The 25,771-nt window shown below is 42.5% G+C and overlaps 1 protein-coding gene across 3 annotated transcripts in view; it reads right to left on the bottom strand.

Annotated features, from left to right (window-relative positions):
- Positions 1-13,598: 13,598 nt before the first annotated feature.
- The window catches only part of LOC110501915 (disintegrin and metalloproteinase domain-containing protein 23), a 57,102-nt gene continuing 44,929 nt past the window's right edge, over positions 13,599-25,771 (bottom strand). For 2 of the 3 annotated variants that reach the window (XM_036959386.1, XM_036959384.1), the window contains exons 25-26: positions 25,598-25,688; positions 13,599-16,225 (exon numbers count right to left, since the gene is read on the bottom strand). In XM_036959386.1, coding sequence (XP_036815281.1) covers positions 16,180-16,225; positions 25,598-25,688 — 137 coding nt within the window. In that variant the 3' untranslated portion in view covers positions 13,599-16,179. Of the gene's footprint in view, positions 16,226-24,160; positions 24,343-25,597; positions 25,689-25,771 lie in introns of all 3 variants that reach the window. The other variant, XR_005038842.1, reaches the window with a different exon arrangement.

Genomic DNA, 25,771 nt, shown 5'->3' with positions numbered 1-25,771 from the left:
GTAAGTAAAAACGAATGTAAATACGTTACAAATTGTGCTACTAATGCACAAACACGTATCGTAAAAGTAATTTGTTTTTGTTTGGTCCGTTTTTGGAAATTGTAGAAATAAAACATTTTCCTTCTTCAAAAGTTCCAGCTAGGCAGGCTAACTTTAGTTAGCTAATTAATTTGCTAGCTATCATACAGCAGACGTATATTAATAAGTATATATCTAATGTAAGTAGACATGCAATCATAATTGAGTGTAGCGCATATAAAGCACCCACAAGCTACCGGTGGCTGAAAACACTAGTGATCAGCTCGCATATCAGAAGAGCGGAATCTATTTATAAAAATATTTAAAACATTAAGATATGAATAATCAAAATATTTAAATGAATAGAATGTATAGGCCTAAATGCTCAAGCGCAAACACCTTCGTTCTGACTGTCTGCCCAGACTAACAGTCTAAACTGCTGTTCCTGTCAATCAGACACAACATTGTCAACCAATGAACCAAAGATGTGTGAGGGATGGCCGAGCCAACTCACTCACAGTCACACACTTAGCAGCCGAGGAGAGAGAGGAAAGATAGCTTTCCAGCGAGTCGGAAGCACAGTAGCATTTGGATGCATTTTAATAATGTAGACAATGTTAGAGCACAGTGTAGAATTTCCCAAAATAAAATCTCATATAAAGCAGATTCTATGCACAACCTACACCGGCATATGCGAACTGTGCATCCAACTGTGAAGCTAGCTGTAGCGGAGCTTCGAGAAACTAGCGGGCCTGCTAGTGATAGTGGTGGAGAGATGTATCCACTCAGTCAAGTAGGTCTACTCCGCGACCCACAGCAACGCAGTCTTCTATGGACCAGTTTATGCCACAGTCTGTCTGTAGCAAAACAAGGCCAACTGGATATTGCATTGGCTAAAATGATTGCCACCGATTTCCAGCCATTTTCGATCGTGAAGGACAGATGATTTAGAAATTATAGCAATAGTCTATCTAAATCCAATGTACACAATTCCAAGCAGGAAAACCCTTTCAAAATCACTTATTCCACATCTGTACGAGAGCACACAGGCTTCAGTGCGAGAAAGAGTCCAAAAAGTTACTGCAGTTTGTCTTACCACTGACTGCTGGACATCAAGGGTAACCACTTCTTACATGTCGGTTACATGTCACTTCATTGAACATTTTACGATGTCTAGCTGTCTTCTGGACTGCTTTGAGTTCAGCGACAGACACACCTCAGAGAACTTGGCAGAGGAATGGCAAGTAGATGGAAAAGGGGTCTGTTGTGTTAGCAACAATGCAGCTAACATAACCAAAGCCATGAACACTTTTTAAATTGACCAGTCATCCATCTCTTGCCCACACAATCAACCTGATTGTCAGAGATGCTCTGAAGGTGACGAAGCCCACTGTGGACAAAGTGAAAGCAGCTGTGGAATACTTCCACAGGAGCACAATAGGTGCTGAAAAACTAAAGTCTACACAACGCCAGATGGGGATGCCTGAGCTGAGGCCTAAACAAGACTGCACTACAAGGTGGAATTCAACATTTTATATGTTAAAGCGGTTTCTTGAGTCAAAGGATGCCATTATCTCTACCCTGGCCGTTGTCAATGCACCTGTTGATGCTCTGACCCAAGAGGAATGGGAGGTGGTGGAGGAGGTGTGCAGAGTCCTGGAACCCTTTGAGCAGGTCAAGGTGGAGATCAGTGGAGAGAGGTACAGTAAGCAGTTATTACTACATCATTATTTAATCCAGTATTATATATGAATATGAGCAGTAGATGAAAATGTAGTATCAGTAGACAAAACATGAACCTGAACTAATAAGTTACTGTTCTCTCTTTTCAGCTATGTGACCGCCTCAAAAATGATACTCCAGTTTATGGGTCTGCAGCGAATCACAGCCAGCCGCCAGAGAGAAGCAAATGTAACCACAGGACATGTGACATAGTTGATGGACACCCTATGTTCATCAATGGACAGAAAGTTCCACAGAATGGAATATAATCACGTGCTTACAGAAACCGCTGCACTTGACCCCAGGTTTAAGAAGCTAGCCTTCAGTGATGCCAGAGCGATTGATGAGGCTCTTCAAAGAATAACCTCAGCAGCAGGGAGGGACAGCCCCAGCAGTCAGCTGACTCAGGCACCAGGGCAACATGAAGAAGAGGGATCAGATGGAGCAGAAGCACCAGCAGTAGTGCCACAAACATCTTCTGTTTGGATGCTGTTTGACAAGAGAGCAACTGGGGATGCAGCAGGAAGGAATCCCTCAGCAGACGCCATAATGGCGGTCCGATCCTATTTGGAGAGACCCTCCTCCAAAGATCTGCAGATCTTCTGAGCTGATGGAAGAACAAGGCCTCTGTCTATCCACGGCTTACTAAAGTCATGACAGGGAGACTCTGCATAGTGGCCACATCTGTTCCCTCTGAGAGGGTCTTCTCGAAAACGGGACAAATAATTACTGAGCGAAGAAATCGCATCAGCGGTAGTGAGGCAGCTTGTATTTCAGAATGCAAATCTCTCATAAAAGAAAAATATGGTCAGCATTGCTGTGTGTTGCTGGTTATAAACATGGCCATAAAGAAGAGAGAGAAAAGAGGGACCAGTTTAATGTTTTAAGTGGAATGCTGCGGTTTTGCACAATGTTATTTATTTTTCTTTAATATGGTGAAATATTCTATTATTATGTTGTTCAGATTGTTTTCGTTTTGGATGTTTAGATTTATAGGCACTTTGTTTATATACATTAAACAGTTAGACTTTAAATGAAAATGTTTTATAGCATTATTTTTCATAACAAACCAATGCATTTTTAAATACATTGTGGTTCAGGTAGAGTATGATTTAATTTAATAATTTAATTAGAATTGTTTTAACACCAATCATAGTCAAACTATTGCAAGCTGTTTGACTTTGAGACCCACGGCTCGTCTCACTGAAAAGAGCCGGAATGCCCATCACTAGAAAACACAATCATTGTGGGATATACGAGTGACAAATTTCCGGGCAAGGGTGGTCCATTTAAAAATCCATTCTTCCTCCCTTACCCTGCAAGTGTATACTTGTCAGACGTAACGATACGTCATCAGAAGTGTCCACTTAATTTGAGAGCTAAGGGGAGAGGGTGTGTCTGTTAAGTGTTTGGAATGCAGCCCTTGTCTTGAAGGTTAGGAAAGCCTTACAAAGGCCCAGTGCAGTCAAAATACTATATCATATTGTACAACAGCTGATGAAACTAACACTGTAAAAGTGTGAAAACATTTGATCAGTTTTTATTTCCTGATAGTTACTGGTTGAAAATACAATCTACACAGGACCTTATAATCAGCAGGGGTTTTGGCTTTCCATGGTGACATCACCCTGCAGTAAATTGGACCAATAACAAAGAGAGTTCCAAACTAGTTTTAATTTTCCCCTCCCCACTCAGACCATTCCCAGACAGTCCTAGCAAAATTCTTGCTTGAGAAATATTATTTTTCTAAAAGCAATTTTAGCCCATTTTCATGGAAATCTATTACAGTAAGGTACTGTTTTGTTACCCAGAAATGATTTGATATTGATATAAAAACATCTGCATTGGGCCTTTAACATATGAATGTTAGATTGGTGTCTCTAGACTGAACGGTTCAAGAGTTACTGTTGGTGGGTCATTTTATGCTAATTTAGCTCATTTAAATAGTTCTAATTTCTAAAAGTTTTGAAAATGTTAAAGTTGTTGTAGCTGAAATGGTTAAGGAGCAGTAGCATTTCAAATGTCTACCACTGTGTTCTTATGGTTGCCATTGAATCCATGAAATTCTATGCTAATTTATGCAAATGAAGAGTGTTTCTAAAGGTCTGAGAGAATTTGAAGTTAGGATAGCCTGAAGGTTTTAAAGTTGGTCTTGTAGCTTAATTGATCAAGGAGCAGGGACATTTTCAATAGCTACAACTATATTCCTATGGTTCTCATTCAAACCCATGTTAATTTATGCAAATGTTCAATTGTTAAGTTCAAAAAGTAGAAATAGTATACAATGAGAGTAGGTAAGAAATCGAGACAACCTCTCCAATGAACACATTGCAAAGAACACAATGTTGCAATAACTGACTAATACAGTGAATGAGCACGAGGTCATTAGTCATCCTCAGACAAATGCACATCATCCAAGCATTGCCATACACAACACAGACTCAGAGAAATTCTCTGCATTTTATAGTTAAGCAATAAGGTGGTGTGGTATACAGTCTGATATACCACGGCTGTCAGCCAATCAGCATTCAGGGCTGGAACCACCCAGATTATAATTATATTCAACACATCAAAGGTAGAACAAGTCAGTAGGACACGGGGACAATAAGGAATAGATCTCCTCTTGATCCCCCTGGAACGAATGATGTGACTTAAAAGGCCTGGTCTAAAGTGCTGAACCTGGATCTGAGCCTGGATCTGAACCTGGATCTGAACGTGGATCTGAACCTGGATCTGAACCTGGATCAGAACCTGGATCTGAGCCTGGATCTGAACCTGGATCTGAACCTGGATCTGAGCCTGGATCTGAACCTGGATCTGAGCCTGGATCTGAACCTGGATATGAGCCTGGATCTGAACCTGGATCTTGAGCCAGCCCTGAGACGACTCCTTCAGTTTGGAGAAGTTAATCTGTGAGTCCTGAACAAAAGATTCTGTAAAATAAATAGAGAAAGATTGAATCAAAGATTGAATCATTAGGTGGTGAACATGTTTCCTGCAGAAGCCTAATGGGTACACAGCAGATCCCACTATCTCATAATGATGATCTTTTCACAATTATTAGCAATTTTGTAATCAATAATGTACATGTATACTGAAAAAAAAAATGTCTGAACAAACTGCTCGTCGTCCTCACCAGGGTCTTGACTTGACTGCTGTTTGGCGTCGTAACCAACTACAGTGAGCAAATGCTCACCTTCGATGGCCACTGGCACGCTGGAGAAGTGTGCTCTTCACTGTTTGAACTAAACCGGGCAGATGGCAGACAGCATGCATGGCGTTGTGTGGGCGAGTGGTTTTCTGATGTCAACTTTGTGAACAGAGTGCCCCATGGTGGGGTTATGGTATGAGCAGGCATAAGCTGTGGACAACGAACACAGTTGCATTTTATCGATGGCAATTTGAATGCACAGAGATACCGTGATGAGATCCTGAGGCCCATTGTCATGCCATTCATCCGACCACCATCACCTCATGTTTCAGCATGATAATTCACGCCCACATGTCACAAGGATCTGTACACAATTCCTGGAAACTGAAAATGTCCCAGTTCTTCCACGGCCTCACCAGACAAGTCACCCATTGAGCATGTTTGGGATGCTCTGGATCGACGTGTACGACATCACGTTCCAGTTCCCGCCAATATCCAACAACTTTGCACAGCCATTCAAGAGGAGCAGGACAACATTCCACAGGCCACAATTAACAATCTGATCAACTCTATGTGAAGGAGATGTGTCGCGCTGCATGAAGAGAATGGTGGTCACACCAGATACTGACTGGTTTTATGATTTGTCACCAATAGATTAGGGCCTAATTCATTTATTTCAATTGACCGATTTCCTTATATGACTTGTAACTCAGTAAAATCTTTGAAATGGTTGCATGTTGTGTTTATACGTTTTTGTTCAGTGTATATCAACACACAACATAGTGGTTAGCATCTCACAACACACTGTCTAAGGAGGCTAGATTACTTGTTAGATATTACTGCATTGTCGGAACTAGAAGCACAAGCATTTCGCTACACTCGCATTAACATCTGCTAACCGTGTGTATGTGACAAATACAATTTGATTTGATTTGATTCAATCAGTTAAAGCTTTAAAAATGGGAAATTCCACCACTTTTCAACCTCGTTTTCATTTTCTCCAGCAGCAAACCATTGTCTACACATTTATGTTTCTATGATCTGTGGTTAGAAAGATGAGAAGGAAGATCTCTGTGACATCACAGGGTTGGAACGGTGATTTTCAAAACCCACACAGAGTTTCAAGCCAGAGACAGGGTTATTTTCTTGCTAGCCACGTCCCCACGAATCTCATCGTTTTTTTTGAAAATCACTGTTTTTAATATGTTTGTAACTTGTGATGACATCATCGGGTAGAACTTTTGAACTTTTATATATTTTCTTTCTAACAAAAAGTAGAAATGTGTCGTTTTTTACACATGTATACAGTGGAATTGTGCTGGAGGTGTTGAAAAGGGGTGGAGTTGCCCTTTAACCCTGTTCTCAACTGGATGGTAGAGCATATTTTGACAGTGGATTTAGAACTGGAGATGAACAAAACCTTCATGGGTATGTAGGGTATGTAAACATTATATTAAGTAGCATTGTTTAAAGTGGCTAGTGATATATTTTTACATCAATTTCCATCAATTTCCATTATTAAAGTGGCTGGAGTTGACAGTCTGATGACCTTGAGATAGAAGCTGTTTTTCAGTCTCTCGGTCCCTGCTTTGATGCACCTGTACTGACCTTACCTTCTGGATGATAGCGGGGTGAATAGGCAGTGGCTCGGGTGGTTGTTGTCCTTGATGTTCTTTACGGCCTTCCATGTGACATCGGGTGGTGTGGGTGTCCTGGAGGGCAAGTAGTTTGCTCCCGGTGATGCGTTGTGCAGACCTCACTACCCTCTGGAGAGCCTTACGGTTGTGGGCGGAGCAGTTGCCGTACCAGGCGGCGATACAGCCCGACAGGATGCTCTCGATTGTGCATCTGTAGAAGTTTGTGAGTGCTTTTGGTGACAAGCTGAATTTCTTCAGCCTCCTGAGGTTGAAGAGGCGCTGCTGCGCCTTCTTCACGACGCTGTCTGTGTGGGTGGACCAATTCAGTTTGTCCGTGATGTGTACGCCGAGGAACTTAAAACTTACTACCCTCTCCACTACTGTCCCGTCGATGTGGATAGGGGGGTGCTCCCTCTGCTGTTTCCTGAAGTCCACAATCATCTCCTTTGTTTTGTTGACGTTGAGTGTGAGGTCATTTTCCTGACACCACACTCCGAGGGCCCTCACCTCCTCCCTGTAGGCCGTCTTGTCGTTGTTGGTAATCAAGCCTACCACTGTAGTGTCGTCCGCAAACTTGATGATTGAGTTGGAGGCGTGCATGGCCACGCAGTTGTGGGTGAACAGGGAGTACAGGAGAGGGCTCAGAACGCACCCTTGTGGGGCCCCAGTGTTGAGGATCAGCGGGGTGGAGATGTTGTTACCTACCCTCACCACCTGGGAGCGGCCCGTCAGGAAGTCCAGTACCCAGTTGCACAGGGCGAGTGTCGAAACCCAGGGTCTCGAGCTTGATGACGAGTTTGGAGGGTACTATGGTGTTAAATGCTGAGCTGTAGTCGATGAACAGCATTCTCACAAAGGTATTCCTCTTGTCCAGATGGGTTAGGGCAGTGTGGTTGCGATTGCGTCGTCTGTGGACCTATTTGGGCGGTAAGCAAATTGGAGTGGGTCTAGGGTGTCAGGTAGGGTGGAGGTGATATGGTCCTTGACTAGTCTCTCAAAGCACTTCATGATGACGGAAATGAGTGCTACGGGGCGGTAGTCGTTTAGCTCAGTTACCTTAGCTTTCTTGGGAACAATGGTGGCCCTCTTGAAGAATAGGGTACATGTAGTTTTTATTAAAAATACTTACTTTGGTGAAAAACATGATTGATTTGTTGACAAGTATGTTACGCAACATAAATGGGTTAAACCACATTTCAGGCCCCATGAGGACAATTAATCAATATTCAGTCTGAAGGTCGTCTGTAAAATAATAAAAACTTCTCTTTGTCAAGCAGCTGGATGGACTACAGGAGAAAGAGGGGCGAGCACGCCCCCATCCACATCGACGGGGCTGTAGTGGAGCGGGTCAAGAGCTTCAAGTTCCTCAGTGTCCGCATCACTAAGGAATTAACATGGTCCACACAAACCCACAGAGTCATGAAGAGGGTACGAAAGCACCTCTTGCCCCTCTGAAGGCTGAAATTATTTGTCAAGGGCCCTCCAAACCTGAAAAAATTCTACAGCTTCACCATAGAAAGCATCTTGACTGGCTGCGGCACCGCCAGGTATGGCAAATCCACTACACTAAAAGCACTACAGAGGGTAATGTGGACAGCCCAGTACATCACGGGTGCCGGGCTCCCTGCCATCCAGGTCTTCTATACCAGGCGGTGTCAAGATGAAGGCCCCAAAAATTGTCAGACTCCAGCCACCAAAACCATAGACTGTTCACTCTGCTACCGTCCGGCAAACGGTACCGGAGCATCGGCCCACGGACCAACAGACTCCGAGACAGCTTCTACCCCCAAGCCATAAGATTGCTTAATAGCCATAAGACTGCTGAATAGTTGATGGTTACCCAGACTATCTGCACTGACTCTATGCACACTCACAAGACTATACTGTATATACACACTATATATACACTCACACATACACCCAACCACACACACACACACACACACACACACACTTTCACACTCTTAATTTGCTGCTGCTACTTTGCTCTTTATTTTGCTCTTATTATTATCTATCCTGATGCCTATTATCTTGACTCTGCCTCCATGTACATGTCTACCTCAAATATCTCGTACCCCTGCATATTGATCTGGTACTCCCTGTATATAGCTCCTCATTGATCTGGTACTGGTACTCCCTGTATATAGCTCCACATTGATCTGGTACTGGTACTCCCTGTATATAGCTCCTCATTGATCTGGTACTGGTACTCCCTGTATATAGCTCCACATTGATCTGGTACTGGTACTTCCTGTATATAACTCCACATTGATCTGGTACTGGTACTCCCTGTATATAGCTCTACATGTATCTGGTACTGGTACTCCCTGTATATAGCTCCACATTGTTCTGGTACTGGTACTCCCTGTATATAGCTCCACATTGATCTGGTACTGGTACTCCCTGTATATAGCTCCACATTGATCTGGTACTGGTACTCCCTTTATATAGCTCTACATTGATCTGGTACTGGTACTTCCTGTATATAGCTCTACATTGATCTGGTACTTCCTGTATATAGCTCCTCATTGATCTGGTACTGGTACTTCCTGTATGTAGCTCCATTCTTGTGCACTTTATTCCTCTTGTGTTATTAAATCTTTTTTTTTAAACTTTTTTTTGGTTTGTAATGTTACCTACCCCCTTTTTCTCCCCAATATCTGGATATTACGATCTTGTCTCATCGCTGCAACTCCCCAACGGCCTCGGGAGAGGCCAAGGTTGAGTCAGGCCTCCTCCTCCAAACCCCGCTTCATAACATCCGCTCGCAGAACCCGGAAGCCAGCTGCAGCAATGTGTCGGAGGAAACACTATTCAACTGACGTCCTTAAGTCAGTCTGCAGGCGCTCAGCCCGCCACAAGGAGACACTAGAGCGCAATAAGCCAAGTCAAGCCCCCCCCTATTCTGCGCCGCCCTATGGGACTCCCGGTCACAACCGGTTGTGATCAAACCCTAAGCTGCAGTGACACCGCAACACTGCAATGCAGTGCCTTGGACTGCTGCACCACTCGGGAGGCCCTTCGTGTTTTTACATTTTTTAATTATAAATGTTTATCTCTTCATCTTTGGGAAGGGCTTGTAAGCAAGCATTTCACGGTAAAGTCTACACCCGTTGTATTCGGCGTAATCCAAATTGTAATTCGTAACATATCATACGAAATGAGTGACGGACGTCCACAAATTAATACATACCCTACGAAACATATCATATCATACTAAATGGAACGTCTCGGATTTACGTACAGAATAATACGAAATGCTCTGAGACCAGGTTGGATAAGAAGACACTAGAATTGTCTTTCAGATAAAGGAAAGCAATCACGTCAGGGTACAAATTAGGAATTGTAAAGTTCAAATCAAAATGATAGAGCGATTATAAGAAGGAAGTTCAGGGCTCACTATTAATTTAGATGATATAAACATGAGGATAGTGGTTGTTATACCTGAGCCCTAGGACCATGCCCCAGGAATACCTGACATGATGACTCCTTGCTGTCCCCAGTCCACCTGATCGTGCTGCTGCTCCAGTTTCAACTGTTCTGCCTTATTATTATTCGACCATGCTGGTAATTTATGAACATTTGAACATCTTGGTCATGTTCTGTTATAATCCCCACCCAGCACAGCCAGAAGAGGACTGGCCACCCCACATAGCCTGGTTCCTCTCTAGGTTTCTTCCTAGGTTTTGGCCTTTCTAGGGAGTTTTTCCTAGCCACCGTGCATCTACACCTGCATTGCTTGCTGTTTGGGGTTTTTAGGCTGGGTTTCTGTACAGCACTTTGAGATATCAGCTGATGTACGAAGGGCTATATAAATACATTTGATTTGATTTGATATACTGTACATGTGTGACAGAAGCATCAAACACTTTGGAAGACTTCACTGACAGGAGTTTGAGCTGCACTTCCTGGCTGATGAGGCAGTTTTCTTTTCATGACATAGGGGCCTACATATTTATAATACACTCACGTTCATGTTCCTATTCCACACGTCTGAGAACAGGATATGGACAGTATCACATGATGGATTTATATACAGAATCAAGTGCAATACAACAGTTGCCCTCAACTTGTTTATGGTGTACATTGCCTGTATAATTTAGGCCAGATGTGTACTACTAGTTCTCCGGCTAATAAGAAAGACAGAGGTCCTTGGATAAAATATTTCAGTCGTTTATTCGTCGGTCCAACTGTACATGATGCAGTGTTGATAGGGACACGAGATGATGACTAACATGGAGTTTTACACAATGCCAGTGCTATGGCAGCACTTGGAACACACCAACTGTCTGTCAGCTGAGCTGGAAACTAAAGTCCTGGAAAAGTAACCTGTTGAGGCTTCGGCACATACAGTATGTCAGATTTGGAATAGTCATTTTTTAGATAGGTTGAAAAACACACAAAATATATATTTTCTTCGATTCCACAAATGTAAAAGGATGCTCTTTCGCTTTTCACTTGGACACGTTGATTCAATTATGCACATTGTCATTCTTTATTTCAGTACTTTGAAGCGAAATGAAATGAGATGTGGGAATAGCTGAATACAAAATGTTGGCTGGATTCGCAGAGGTTTTTATTCCATGTTTATACTGATATCATTATTTCATGTAATAACCCCATAAGTTTGTGCAATATCTTTCTTTGCATAGAAATAAAATGTAAATATTTTGTTTGTTGACATGCACCTATCTTTAGCAGCATATTTTATCTTGCGGATGTGGGACTCCCTTGTAGAATTATAAGCCCACTATATAGTGTGAATACATGCAGCGTACCAGCAGAGATGAACTTGATTTCTAGTAAGAGTTTATGAGAGCACAAGCCAGCCAGTATAGTGGGTGTTGATGAGGACTGTTAAATAGTGGCACCACCTGATCAGACAGGTGGAACTAGTCTGCAGGGACACACTGTGTGTCTGTCTGCAGCACTGTGAGAGAGAGGAACAGACTATGGGGAAAGTGCTCTGTGTGCGACAACATCCAAACATTCCACGTGATTGATTCTTTTGGATTTTGAGTCACTGCTGGAAGTACTTAAGGAACCCGATGACGTCATTGACTGTGTCATGTATCATTATCACTATGCCCTGACCTTTAGAGAAGACACTGTATACCCCTAAATCTGACCTCTAGAGAAGCACCCCTAAATCTGACCTCTGGAGAAGCACCCCTAAATCTGACCTCTGGAGAAGACACCCCTAAATCTGACCTCCGGAGAAGACACCCCTAAATCTGACCTCTGCTCTGTCCCATGTATACTGACCCTGACCCTTGACCTCTATATTGGATAAATACAGTGTGTAACGAGTGATAACTTTGCTGAACACCTAATAGGTAGATCATTACATTCTCTGGTTATCCATAGCATTTTGGACCAAATCATAATTCCGTTACTGTTTTTTTCATTAACATTACCATAAACACCCGCTATACAACATGCTTAAAATAAACCCAAAGCAGAAATGATATGTTATAATTCAGAAGCTGGACCCTTGTTCCTCTTTTATGTACAATCTTGCCCAATGTATATATTTCCATTTATTGAATGTGGTCTGTATTTCCCATTTTTATGAGGCGATCTCTTCCATTTGATGATTCAGTAGATCTCTCTTTTTGCTGTGTGCTGTTCATAGCTTTGCCATGCAGTTCTTCGCATGCCAGGGCCAGCGAGCTGCACACTCTGTGAGGGAAATCATGCCTGGTGAACCACTGTGGACTGGCGATCAGAAGAGAGGAGTTCTGTGGCTATAGATATCAGGGTGGTGATGTTAGATGGTTGGGTTGTTAGGTAGGTGGGTTGTTCGGAAGGTGGGTTGTTAGGTAGGGTTGGTGGGGTTGTTAGATTGTTGGGTTGTTAGATTGTTAGGAAGGTGGGTTGTTAGGTAGGGTTGGTGGGGTTGTTAGATTGTTGGGTTATTAGGAAGGTGGGTTGTTAGGTAGGGTTGGTGGGGTTGTTAGATTGTTGGGTTGTTAGGTAGGTGGGTTGTTAGGAAGGTGGGTTGTTAGGTAGGTTGGTGGGGTTGTTAGATTGTTGGGTTGCTAGGTAGGTGGGTTGTTAGGAAGGTGGGTTGTTAGGTAGGTTGGTGGGGTTGTTAGATTGTTGGGTTGCTAGGTAGGTGGGTTGTTAGGAAGGTGGGTTGTTAGGTAGGTTGGTGGGGTTGTTAGATTGTTGGGGTGCTAGGTAGGTGGGTTGTTAGGAAGGTGGGTTGTTATTTTTTATTAAAAAAATGTACTTTTTTTCGCCCCAATTTCGTGGTATCCAATTGGTAGTAGTTACAGTCTTGTCTCATCGCTGCAACTCCCATACGGACTCGGGAGAGGCAAAGGTCGAGAGCCATGCGTCCATCCGAAACACAACCCAACCAAGCCGCACTGCTTCTTGACACAACGCACATTCAACCTATATGTGTCGGAGGAAACACCGTACACCTGGCGACCTGGTCAATATGCACTGCGCCCTGCCACAGGAGTCGCTAGTGCGCGATGAGACAAGAATATCCCTGCCGGCCAAACCCTCCCTAACCCGGACAACGCTGTGCATCGCCCCATGGACCTCCCGGTCGTGGCCGGCTGCGACAGAGCCTGGGCTTGAACCCAGAATCTCTGGTGGCACTGTGATGCTAGTTGGGTTGTTAGGTAAGTGTGTGGGGTTGTTAGGAAGGTGGGTGGGGTTGTTAGGTGGTGTGTTTGTTAGGTGGGTGGGTGGGGTTGTTAGATGGGATGTTAGGTAGGTGGGTGGGGTTGTTAGGTGGGTTGTTAGGTGGGTTGTTAGGTAGGTGGGTGAGGTTGTTAGGTAGGTCGGTGGGGTTGTTAGGTGGGTTGTTAGGTAAGTGGGTGGGGTTGTTAGATAAGTGGGTGGGGTTGTTAGGTGGTGGGGTTGTTAGGTGGGTCGGGTTGTTAGGTGGGTCGGGTTGTTAGGTGGGTGGGGTTGTTAGGTGGGTGGGTTGTTAGGTGGTGGGGTTGTTAGGTGGGTGGGGTTGTTAGGTGGGTGGGGTTAGGTGGGTGGCGTTGTTAGGTGGTGGGGTTGTTAGGTGGTGGGGTTGTTAGGTTGTGGGGTTGTTCGGTGGTGGGGATGTTAGGTGGGTGGCGTTGTTAGGTGGTGGGGTTGTTAGGTGGTGGGGTTGTTAGGTGGTGGGGTTGTTAGGTGGTGGGGTTCAGGGGCGGACTGAAACAATAATTCAGGCGGAGAATTTGACTCCATCCCAGGCCCCCCTGTTCACACAAACCACCAGACCGCTAATTTTGTAGGCTAACCCTATTTGTTGATGTAACGGGTACCAAATTAGGCCACTATGTTAATCTGGGAAGAAAGTTACCCACATTACAAAATGCAAACATTTGGGACTGACCAACAAGTAGCCTATCTGAACACTGAGTTCTCAAGGTATGCTATGGCTATGGGTGCACCCTCATAAACGCTCTAGGAATACACCAATCATAGCACATACAAATGTACAAGGTATGGCCCCCGATTACAGTCCTACTGATAATCTCATAAATAAAGCACATATTAATCTAAAATCATAACCTACATGTTTAGGGTTGTGCTCTTAAGTTGTAGCTGAAGGTTCCTGCTCTGAGTCTGACTCTGAACTGACCACTAGTTCCTCCAGTTCCTCCAGTTCAGCAGGAGCACCTGAAACTCTAGTGCTGCTGCTTCCTTCCTCCACCTTTACAAAGAAAATACTCTATTATCATACTCACTATCATTAGTGTATCAGTAGGCTACATTAATACAGCTCTAGGAAAAATTAAGAATGGTCTCTTAATTTGGAGTGGTCTCTTAATTTGGAGTGGTCTCTTAATTTGGAGTGGTCTCTTAATTTGGAGTGGTCTCTTAATTTTCCCCCAGAGCTGTATATTATCGTAGTAAATTGTAATGCTGGTACTAATGGCGCTAATGATCTTTTGTGCTGTGTCACACAGGCCACTGTGTTATGTTCATGGATGCATTATGGTTAGGTTACTGTAGCCTGTTTCACTGTACAGTGGATGTGCACTTTCCCTCGCTTATGTGGCCATGAGTCATGACCGAATCCTGGCAAGTCCATAATCTAGGTTTATTATGTTTTACTAGTTGAAACATATTGCCTTCAATGTCATATTATGATCGCTATGTTGCACTCATTGCTGTGATATAATTCCTCCACGAAGACGTAAGACGTGCAAACTGTTTAGCCTACCTGCCATTGTGTCACTATTTTTAGCTAGGCTACTTAGCTAGCCATGCTGGGTGACGTGTGTGTGTCAGTGTGTGTGTGTTTTAGCTAGTGTTTTTGACTGTGGCAAGGGCCTTTCTGTTTTTTATTCTCTCCCTCTCTGCTCCACTTTTCCCTTTCTGACCATTTCGCCGGACGACTTGTCTAAAATGTTATCGGTAGAGAAGCAGGTAGACGGTTGCTATGTGCGTCGTGGAGAGACCTGAGGTCATTTTTGGCACTGGGACACTGCAGCAAGAGTGTGAGAGTCGCGCCTGATTCGTGGATTCTCCGTCAACTAATTCCTGCTTGCTATATTATCGCTGGTCAAGTTGACTATTCACGGCAGTCCCAAACGACCCTCAGGCCACCGGGAATGTCCCGGGGCTCCTGACGGCCAGTCCGCCATTGGTGTGGTTGTTAGGTGAGTGGGGTTGTTAGGTAGGTGGGTGGGGTTGTTAGGTGGGTGGGTGTGGTTGTTAGGTGAGTGGGGTTGTTAGGGAGGTGGGTGGGGTTATTAGGTGGGTGTGGTTGTTAGGTGAGCGGGGTTGTTAGTTAGGTGAGTGGAGTTGTTAGTTAGGTGAGTGGGGTTGTTAGGTAGATGAGTGGGGTTGTTAGGTAGGTGAGTGGGGTTGTTAGGTAGATGAGTGGGGTTGTTAGGTAGGTGAGTGGGGTTGTTAGGTATGTGGGTGGGGTTGTTAGGTAGGTGGGTGGGGTTGTTAGGTAGATGAGTGGGGTTGTTAGGTAGGTGAGTGGGGTTGTTAGGTATGTGGGTGGGGTTGTTAGGTAGGTGGGTGGGGTTGTTAGGTATGTGGGTGGGGTTGTTAGGTAGGTGGGTGGGGTTGTTAGGTAGATGAGTGGGGTTGTTGGGTAGGTGAGTGGGGTTGTTAGGTAGATGAGTGGGGTTGTTAGGTAGGTGAGTGGGGTTGTTAGGTAGGTGGGTGGGGTTGTTAGGTAGGTGAGTGGGGTTTTAGGTAGGTGAGTGGGGTTGTTAGGTAGGTGGGTGTGGTTGTTAGGTGAGCGGGGTTGTTAGGTGGGTGGGTGTGGTTGTTAGGTGAGTGGGGTTGTTAGGTGGGTGGGTGTGGTTGTTAGGTGAGTCGGGTTGTTAGGTGGGTGGGTGAGGTTGCTAGGTGGGTTGTTCAGTAGGTGGGTGGGACTGTTAGGTGGATTGTTAGGTAGGTTGGTGGGGTTGTTAGCTGGGTTGTTAGGTAGGTGGGTGAGGTTGTTAGGTGGGTTGTTAGGTAGGTGGTTGGGGTTGTTAGGTGGGTTGTTAGGGTTGAAAAAGGCTACATCTCTACATGACTAAAATGGATAATGTTAAATTGTCCTCTATGTATTTTTCAAGTAAATCTAATGCCCAAAAAATCCTCCGCAGTTAAGTGCAGTCCAGCTGTAGAGTACTAAGGAAGCCCAGAAGGTTTCCTCTGTGCCCGCTGACCTCTCCTCCAACCTTATATGGCGCTGGCGTTGGGGTCGTACTTTCGCTTCTTCACATTTCTTCACGTTCAGGGGAGAGTCGGAAAAGAAGACAGGGGTTAATGTCTGGTATATTACAGATTATGGTGGTACAGTAAGTGCACATTGGAGAAGCAGCCACACTCATCTCTAAGACAACAGCAGTCATATCTGGTGGTTTCATAATGGACTGTTCACTGCAGCTAAGGTCTTCAGTGACGTCACTGGAGAGTAGATTCCTGGTATTTATTTGGCACGTTAACTATTGGTACGCTAACTACTGGTACGTTAACTACTGGTACGTTAACTATTGGTACCTTAACTACTGGTACGTTAACTACTGGTACGTTAACTACTGGTACGTTAACTATTGGCACGTTAACTATTGGTACGTTAACTACTGGTACGTTAACTACTGGTACGTTAACTACTGGTACGTTAACTATTGGTACCTTAACTACTGGTACGTTAACTATTGGCACGTTAACTACTGGTACGTTAACTACTGGTACGTTAACTATTGGCACGTTAACTATTGGCACGTTAACTACTGGTACGTTAACTACTGGTACGTTAACTACTGGTACGTTAACTATTGGTACGTTAACTATTGGTACGTTAACTATTGGTACGTTAACTACTGGTCCGTTAACTATTGGTACGTTAACTATTGGTACGTTAACTACTGGTACGTTAACTACTGGTACGTTAACTACTGGTACGTTAACTATTAGTACGTTAACTATTGGTACGTTAACTACTGGCACGTTAACTACTGGTACGTTAACTACTGGTACGTTAACTACTGGTACGTTAACTACTGGTACGTTAACTATTGGTACGTTAACAACTGGCACGTTAACTACTGGTACGTTAACTACTGGTACGTTAACTACTGGTACGTTAACTACTGGCACGTTAACTATTGGTACGTTAACTATTGGTACGTTAACTATTGGTACGTTAACTACTGGTACGTTAACTACTGGTACGTTAACTATTGGTACGTTAACTATTGGCACGTTAACTACTGGCACGTTAACTATTGGTACGTTAACTACTGGTACGTTAACTATTGGCACGTTAACTATTGGTACGTTAACTACTGGCACGTTAACTACTGGTACGTTAACTACTGGTACGTTAACTATTGGTACGTTAACTACTGGTACGTTAACTACTGGTTCGTTAACTATTGGTACGTTAACTACTGGTACGTTAACTACTGGCACGTTAACTATTGATAAATGATCTATTGGTATGTTAACTACTGGTACGTTAACTACTGGTACGTTAACTACTGGTACGTTAACTATTGGCACGTTAACTACTGGTACGTTAACTATTGGTACGTTAACTATTGGTACGTTAACTATTGGTACGTTAACTACTGGTACGTTAACTACTGGTACGTTAACTACTGGTACGTTAACTATTGGCACGTTAACTACTGGTACGTTAACTACTGGTACGTTAACTATTGGTACGTTAACTACTGGTACGTTAACTATTGGTACGTTAACTACTGGTACGTTAACTATTGGTACGTTAACTACTGGTACGTTAACTATTGGTACGTTAACTACTGGTACGTTAACTATTGGCACGTTAACTATTGGCACAGTAACTACTGGTACGTTAACTATTGGCACGTTAACTACTGGTACGTTAACTATTGGCACGTTAACTATTGATAAATTATCTATTGGCATGTTAACTATTGGTACGTTAACTACTGGTACGTTAACTACTGGTACGTTAACTACTGGTACGTTAACTATTGGCACGTTAACTACTGGTACGTTAACTATTGGCACGTTAACTACTGGTACGTTAACTATTGGCACGTTAACTATTGATAAATGATCTATTGGCATGTTAACTATTGGTACGTTAACTACTGGTACGTTAACTACTGGTACGTTAACTATTGGCACGTTAACTACTGGTACGTTAACTATTGGTACGTTAACTATTGGTACGTTAACTACTGGTACGTTAACTACTGGTACGTTAACTACTGGTACGTTAACTACTGGTACGTTAACTATTGGCACGTTAACTATTGGCACGTTAACTACTGGTACGTTAACTATTGGCACGTTAACTACTGGTACGTTAACTACTGGTACGTTAACTACTGGCACGTTAACTACTGGTACGTTAACTACTGGTACGTTAACTATTGGCACGTTAACTACTGGTACATTAACTATTGGTACGTTAACTATTGGTACGTTAACTACTGGTAAGTTAACTACTGGTACGTTAACTACTGGTACTTTAACTATTGGCACGTTAACTATTGGTACGTTAACTACTGGTACGTTAACTATTGGTACGTTAACTATTGGCACGTTAACTATTGGTACGTTAACTATTGGTACGTTAACTATTGGCACGTTAACTACTGGTACGTTAACTATTGGTACGTTAACTACTGGTACGTTAACTATTGGCACGTTAACTATTGGTACGTTAACTATTGGTACGTTAACTATTGGTACGTTAACTACTGGTACGTTAACTACTGGTACGTTAACTACTGGTACGTTAACTATTGGCACGTTAACTACTGGTACGTTAACTACTGGTACGTTAACTATTGGTACGTTAACTACTGGTACGTTAACTATTGGTACGTTAACTACTGGTACGTTAACTATTGGTACGTTAACTACTGGTACGTTAACTATTGGTACGTTAACTACTGGTACGTTAACTATTGGCACGTTAACTATTGGCACAGTAACTACTGGTACGTTAACTATTGGCACGTTAACTACTGGTACGTTAACTATTGGCACGTTAACTATTGATAAATTATCTATTGGCATGTTAACTATTGGTACGTTAACTACTGGTACGTTAACTACTGGTACGTTAACTACTGGTACGTTAACTATTGGCACGTTAACTACTGGTACGTTAACTATTGGCACGTTAACTATTGATAAATGATCTATTGGCATGTTAACTATTGGTACGTTAACTACTGGTACGTTAACTACTGGTACGTTAACTATTGGCACGTTAACTACTGGTACGTTAACTATTGGTACGTTAACTATTGGTACGTTAACTACTGGTACGTTAACTACTGGTACGTTAACTACTGGTACGTTAACTACTGGTACGTTAACTATTGGCACGTTAACTATTGGCACGTTAACTACTGGTACGTTAACTATTGGCACGTTAACTACTGGTACGTTAACTACTGGTACGTTAACTACTGGCACGTTAACTACTGGTACGTTAACTACTGGTACGTTAACTATTGGCACGTTAACTACTGGTACATTAACTATTGGTACGTTAACTATTGGTACGTTAACTACTGGTAAGTTAACTACTGGTACGTTAACTACTGGTACTTTAACTATTGGCACGTTAACTATTGGTACGTTAACTACTGGTACGTTAACTATTGGTACGTTAACTATTGGCACGTTAACTATTGGTACGTTAACTATTGGTACGTTAACTATTGGCACGTTAACTACTGGTACGTTAACTATTGGTACGTTAACTACTGGTACGTTAACTATTGGCACGTTAACTATTGGTACGTTAACTACTGGCACGTTAACTACTGGTACGTTAACTACTGGTACGTTAACTATTGGTACGTTAACTACTGGTACGTTAACTACTGGTACGTTAACTATTGGTACGTTAACTACTGGTACGTTAACTACTGGCACGTTAACTACTGGTACGTTAACTATTGGCACGTTAACTATTGATAAATTATCTATTGGCATGTTAACTATTGGTACGTTAACTACTGGTACGTGAACTACTGGTACGTTAACTACTGGTACGTTAACTATTGGCACGTTAACTACTGGTACGTTAACTATTGGCACGTTAACTATTGATAAATGATCTATTGGCATGTTAACTATTGGTACGTTAACTACTGGTCCGTTAACTATTGGTACGTTAACTATTGGTACGTTAACTACTGGTACGTTAACTACTGGTACGTTAACTACTGGTACGTTAACTATTAGTACGTTAACTATTGGTACGTTAACTACTGGCACGTTAACTACTGGTACGTTAACTACTGGTACGTTAACTACTGGTACGTTAACTACTGGTACGTTAACTATTGGTACGTTAACAACTGGCACGTTAACTACTGGTACGTTAACTACTGGTACGTTAACTACTGGTACGTTAACTACTGGCACGTTAACTATTGGTACGTTAACTATTGGTACGTTAACTATTGGTACGTTAACTACTGGTACGTTAACTACTGGTACGTTAACTATTGGTACGTTAACTATTGGCACGTTAACTACTGGCACGTTAACTATTGGTACGTTAACTACTGGTACGTTAACTATTGGCACGTTAACTATTGGTACGTTAACTACTGGCACGTTAACTACTGGTACGTTAACTACTGGTACGTTAACTATTGGTACGTTAACTACTGGTACGTTAACTACTGGTTCGTTAACTATTGGTACGTTAACTACTGGTACGTTAACTACTGGCACGTTAACTATTGATAAATGATCTATTGGTATGTTAACTACTGGTACGTTAACTACTGGTACGTTAACTACTGGTACGTTAACTATTGGCACGTTAACTACTGGTACGTTAACTATTGGTACGTTAACTATTGGTACGTTAACTATTGGTACGTTAACTACTGGTACGTTAACTACTGGTACGTTAACTACTGGTACGTTAACTATTGGCACGTTAACTACTGGTACGTTAACTACTGGTACGTTAACTATTGGTACGTTAACTACTGGTACGTTAACTATTGGTACGTTAACTACTGGTACGTTAACTATTGGTACGTTAACTACTGGTACGTTAACTATTGGTACGTTAACTACTGGTACGTTAACTATTGGCACGTTAACTATTGGCACAGTAACTACTGGTACGTTAACTATTGGCACGTTAACTACTGGTACGTTAACTATTGGCACGTTAACTATTGATAAATTATCTATTGGCATGTTAACTATTGGTACGTTAACTACTGGTACGTTAACTACTGGTACGTTAACTACTGGTACGTTAACTATTGGCACGTTAACTACTGGTACGTTAACTATTGGCACGTTAACTATTGATAAATGATCTATTGGCATGTTAACTATTGGTACGTTAACTACTGGTACGTTAACTACTGGTACGTTAACTATTGGCACGTTAACTACTGGTACGTTAACTATTGGTACGTTAACTATTGGTACGTTAACTACTGGTACGTTAACTACTGGTACGTTAACTACTGGTACGTTAACTACTGGTACGTTAACTATTGGCACGTTAACTATTGGCACGTTAACTACTGGTACGTTAACTATTGGCACGTTAACTACTGGTACGTTAACTACTGGTACGTTAACTACTGGCACGTTAACTACTGGTACGTTAACTACTGGTACGTTAACTATTGGCACGTTAACTACTGGTACATTAACTATTGGTACGTTAACTATTGGTACGTTAACTACTGGTAAGTTAACTACTGGTACGTTAACTACTGGTACTTTAACTATTGGCACGTTAACTATTGGTACGTTAACTACTGGTACGTTAACTATTGGTACGTTAACTATTGGCACGTTAACTATTGGTACGTTAACTATTGGTACGTTAACTATTGGCACGTTAACTACTGGTACGTTAACTATTGGTACGTTAACTACTGGTACGTTAACTATTGGCACGTTAACTATTGGTACGTTAACTATTGGTACGTTAACTATTGGTACGTTAACTACTGGTACGTTAACTACTGGTACGTTAACTACTGGTACGTTAACTATTGGCACGTTAACTACTGGTACGTTAACTACTGGTACGTTAACTATTGGTACGTTAACTACTGGTACGTTAACTATTGGTACGTTAACTACTGGTACGTTAACTATTGGTACGTTAACTACTGGTACGTTAACTATTGGTACGTTAACTACTGGTACGTTAACTATTGGCACGTTAACTATTGGCACAGTAACTACTGGTACGTTAACTATTGGCACGTTAACTACTGGTACGTTAACTATTGGCACGTTAACTATTGATAAATTATCTATTGGCATGTTAACTATTGGTACGTTAACTACTGGTACGTTAACTACTGGTACGTTAACTACTGGTACGTTAACTATTGGCACGTTAACTACTGGTACGTTAACTATTGGCACGTTAACTATTGATAAATGATCTATTGGCATGTTAACTATTGGTACGTTAACTACTGGTACGTTAACTACTGGTACGTTAACTATTGGCACGTTAACTACTGGTACGTTAACTATTGGTACGTTAACTATTGGTACGTTAACTACTGGTACGTTAACTACTGGTACGTTAACTACTGGTACGTTAACTACTGGTACGTTAACTATTGGCACGTTAACTATTGGCACGTTAACTACTGGTACGTTAACTATTGGCACGTTAACTACTGGTACGTTAACTACTGGTACGTTAACTACTGGCACGTTAACTACTGGTACGTTAACTACTGGTACGTTAACTATTGGCACGTTAACTACTGGTACATTAACTATTGGTACGTTAACTATTGGTACGTTAACTACTGGTAAGTTAACTACTGGTACGTTAACTACTGGTACTTTAACTATTGGCACGTTAACTATTGGTACGTTAACTACTGGTACGTTAACTATTGGTACGTTAACTATTGGCACGTTAACTATTGGTACGTTAACTATTGGTACGTTAACTATTGGCACGTTAACTACTGGTACGTTAACTATTGGTACGTTAACTACTGGTACGTTAACTATTGGCACGTTAACTATTGGTACGTTAACTACTGGCACGTTAACTACTGGTACGTTAACTACTGGTACGTTAACTATTGGTACGTTAACTACTGGTACGTTAACTACTGGTACGTTAACTATTGGTACGTTAACTACTGGTACGTTAACTACTGGCACGTTAACTACTGGTACGTTAACTATTGGCACGTTAACTATTGATAAATTATCTATTGGCATGTTAACTATTGGTACGTTAACTACTGGTACGTGAACTACTGGTGCGTTAACTACTGGTACGTTAACTATTGGCACGTTAACTACTGGTACGTTAACTATTGGCACGTTAACTATTGATAAATGATCTATTGGCATGTTAACTATTGGTACGTTAACTACTGGTACGTTAACTATTGGCACGTTAACTACTGGTACGTTAACTATTGGCACGTTAACTACTGGTACGTTAACTACTGGTACCTTAACTACGGGTACGTTAACTATTGGTACGTTAACTATTGGTACGTTAACTACTGGTACCTTAACTACGGGTACGTTAACTATTGGTACGTTAACTATTGGTACGTTAACTATTGGTACGTTAACTACTGGTACCTTAACTACAGGTACGTTAACTATTGGTACGTTAACTACTGGTACGTTAACTATTGGTATGTGCAGTGCTTTTATGGTTGTTTATTTTTCAGAAAGACAGTGAGTAAATTAGTCTGCATTGCAATGACACTGATTTTGTGTTTTTCTCATTAGCAACCACAGCATGGTGCTGGAGGCAATGAGAAGAGGCTGTGCTAGTCCATGTGGCATACAGTTAGCTTTCCAAAACACAAGGACAAGGAGAGGACACAAATCTCTCATCTTTGACAGGAAAATGCACATTTGTTCCATTCAAAACATTAGCATCTGGGGGTGAGAGAGAACCAACAAAAATGTACTCTATAAAAGAATGGAAAGAGGAGACGACGACACATCAACAACAACAACAACAACCACAAAGACGACAACAACAACAACAAGATAACACCAACAACGTGAGTTGGTGCATAACCTCTCTGTAAGTGGCTTGATGTAGGGCTTCTAGCAGTCTGTCATGCACCTGTTTCAATAGTAGGCCAGTGGGAGGTGGCTCTATTGATGTGCGTGGTGGGTCATGCAGTACAATGCGCCGTGTGTGTACCAGGTCTGTGAAGCAGGCAGCAATGGCAGCTGTTGTGGGCGGGTCCGGGAGTCCTGCTCTGCTCTAGGGCGGAGCCTGGCCATCCAGGTGGGTGTGGCCAGCCATGACACAAAGGCTGCGGCCAACAATATGGCCCTGGCTTCTCTCTCACCACTTCCGCTTAAAACTCTCACCCTCGAACCCTCGTGCCGGAGTGAGAAAAAGATGATGGTAGTGATAAGAGTATGGTAACCCAGGAGCATGTCATCCTGGGTTCGGCTCAGCCTTTGTGCAATGAACTGACCTTATCCAAGTAAACATGCAGAAATAAATGTTTTGGTGACAAACATGATGCTTTGCTAACTGGCATGCTTTGGTGGCTGAACTATATTTATCAACTCCTTTTCTTTCTTTAGATTAATGGTGTGTAACACCCCTGTTTGCCCAACACAACAGGTTGAGCAGTGAGCGACTGGCACTTGATGCCTCAGATTAGTGAACACAACACAATGTGTCCAGGAGCTATAATCTGAATGTGTCCAGGAGCTATAATCTGAATGTGTCCAGGAGCTATAATCTGAATGTGTCCAGGAGCTATAATCTGAATGTGTCCAGGAGCTATAATCTGAATGTGTTGAGAGCTATAATCTGAATGTGTCCAGGAGCTATAATCTGAATGTGTCCAGGAGCTATAATCTGAATGTGTCAAGGAGCTATAATCTGAATGTGTCCAGGAGCTATAATCTGAATGTGTCCAGGAGCTATAATCTGAATGTGTCCAGGAGCTATAATCTGAATGTGTTGAGGAGCTATAATCTGAATATGTCCAGGAGCTATAATCTGAATGTGTCCAGGAGCTATAATCTGAATATGTCCAGGAGCTGAGCTATACTCTGAATGTGTCAAGAAGCTACAGTATATTCTTAATGCACACACTAGATTAGTAGTAAGAACAGTTTGGTCTCCAAGTGCTCCTAGCTGATTTAATGATTATTCTGCTTAGCTAGCAGGTTTAGTAACTGTACTGAACATGCACGTCAAACTTTGCACTGTGCCCCAGTTTGAGATTCTGCCACAGACTCACAGATGCCCGACCTCTCCCCCAACATAATCTCTATGGTATTTATTCACCCTATATGATTGATTGTGGACCTTTAAGAAAAGTAAAGGTATCATGAACACATGCAAGATGACTTCAAAACATGTCAGTGTGTGTTTACTGCTTACTGTGCAGGTGATGGTACATCGGACAAACGTGCATCAGGTATGTGTGTGTGTCCCATTCTGTATCAGGTGTGTGCGTGTGTGTGTGTGTGTGTGTGTGTGTGCGTGCGTGCGTGTCTGTTTGTCCCTGAGTCCATGTCCGTATTCTGTAGCAGGAGCTCAAACACTGGTGTCTATATGCAACAGCAGGGGATGCCAGAGTCATGGAGAAGAGGCGTGTGGTGTGTTGCTTACTTAAAGCCCCATCCGGTCCCCCCCAGCACTATGGCAGCCACCAGGATGGCGCCGGCGATGGAGCCTATTATAAGATTGGTGGCACTAGGACCTGCAAAGGGTTATGGGGGAGAAAGACATGAATGACTCACGTATGGTATATTTTTTGCATGTTTATAAGGACCTTCTACTCAA

Source organism: Oncorhynchus mykiss, chromosome 22 (assembly GCF_013265735.2).
Source record: "Oncorhynchus mykiss isolate Arlee chromosome 22, USDA_OmykA_1.1, whole genome shotgun sequence".
Classification (NCBI taxonomy): domain Eukaryota; kingdom Metazoa; phylum Chordata; class Actinopteri; order Salmoniformes; family Salmonidae; genus Oncorhynchus; species Oncorhynchus mykiss.
The sequence above is the reverse complement of the archived record's forward strand: the minus strand, read 5'-3'. Positions and strand labels throughout refer to the sequence as shown.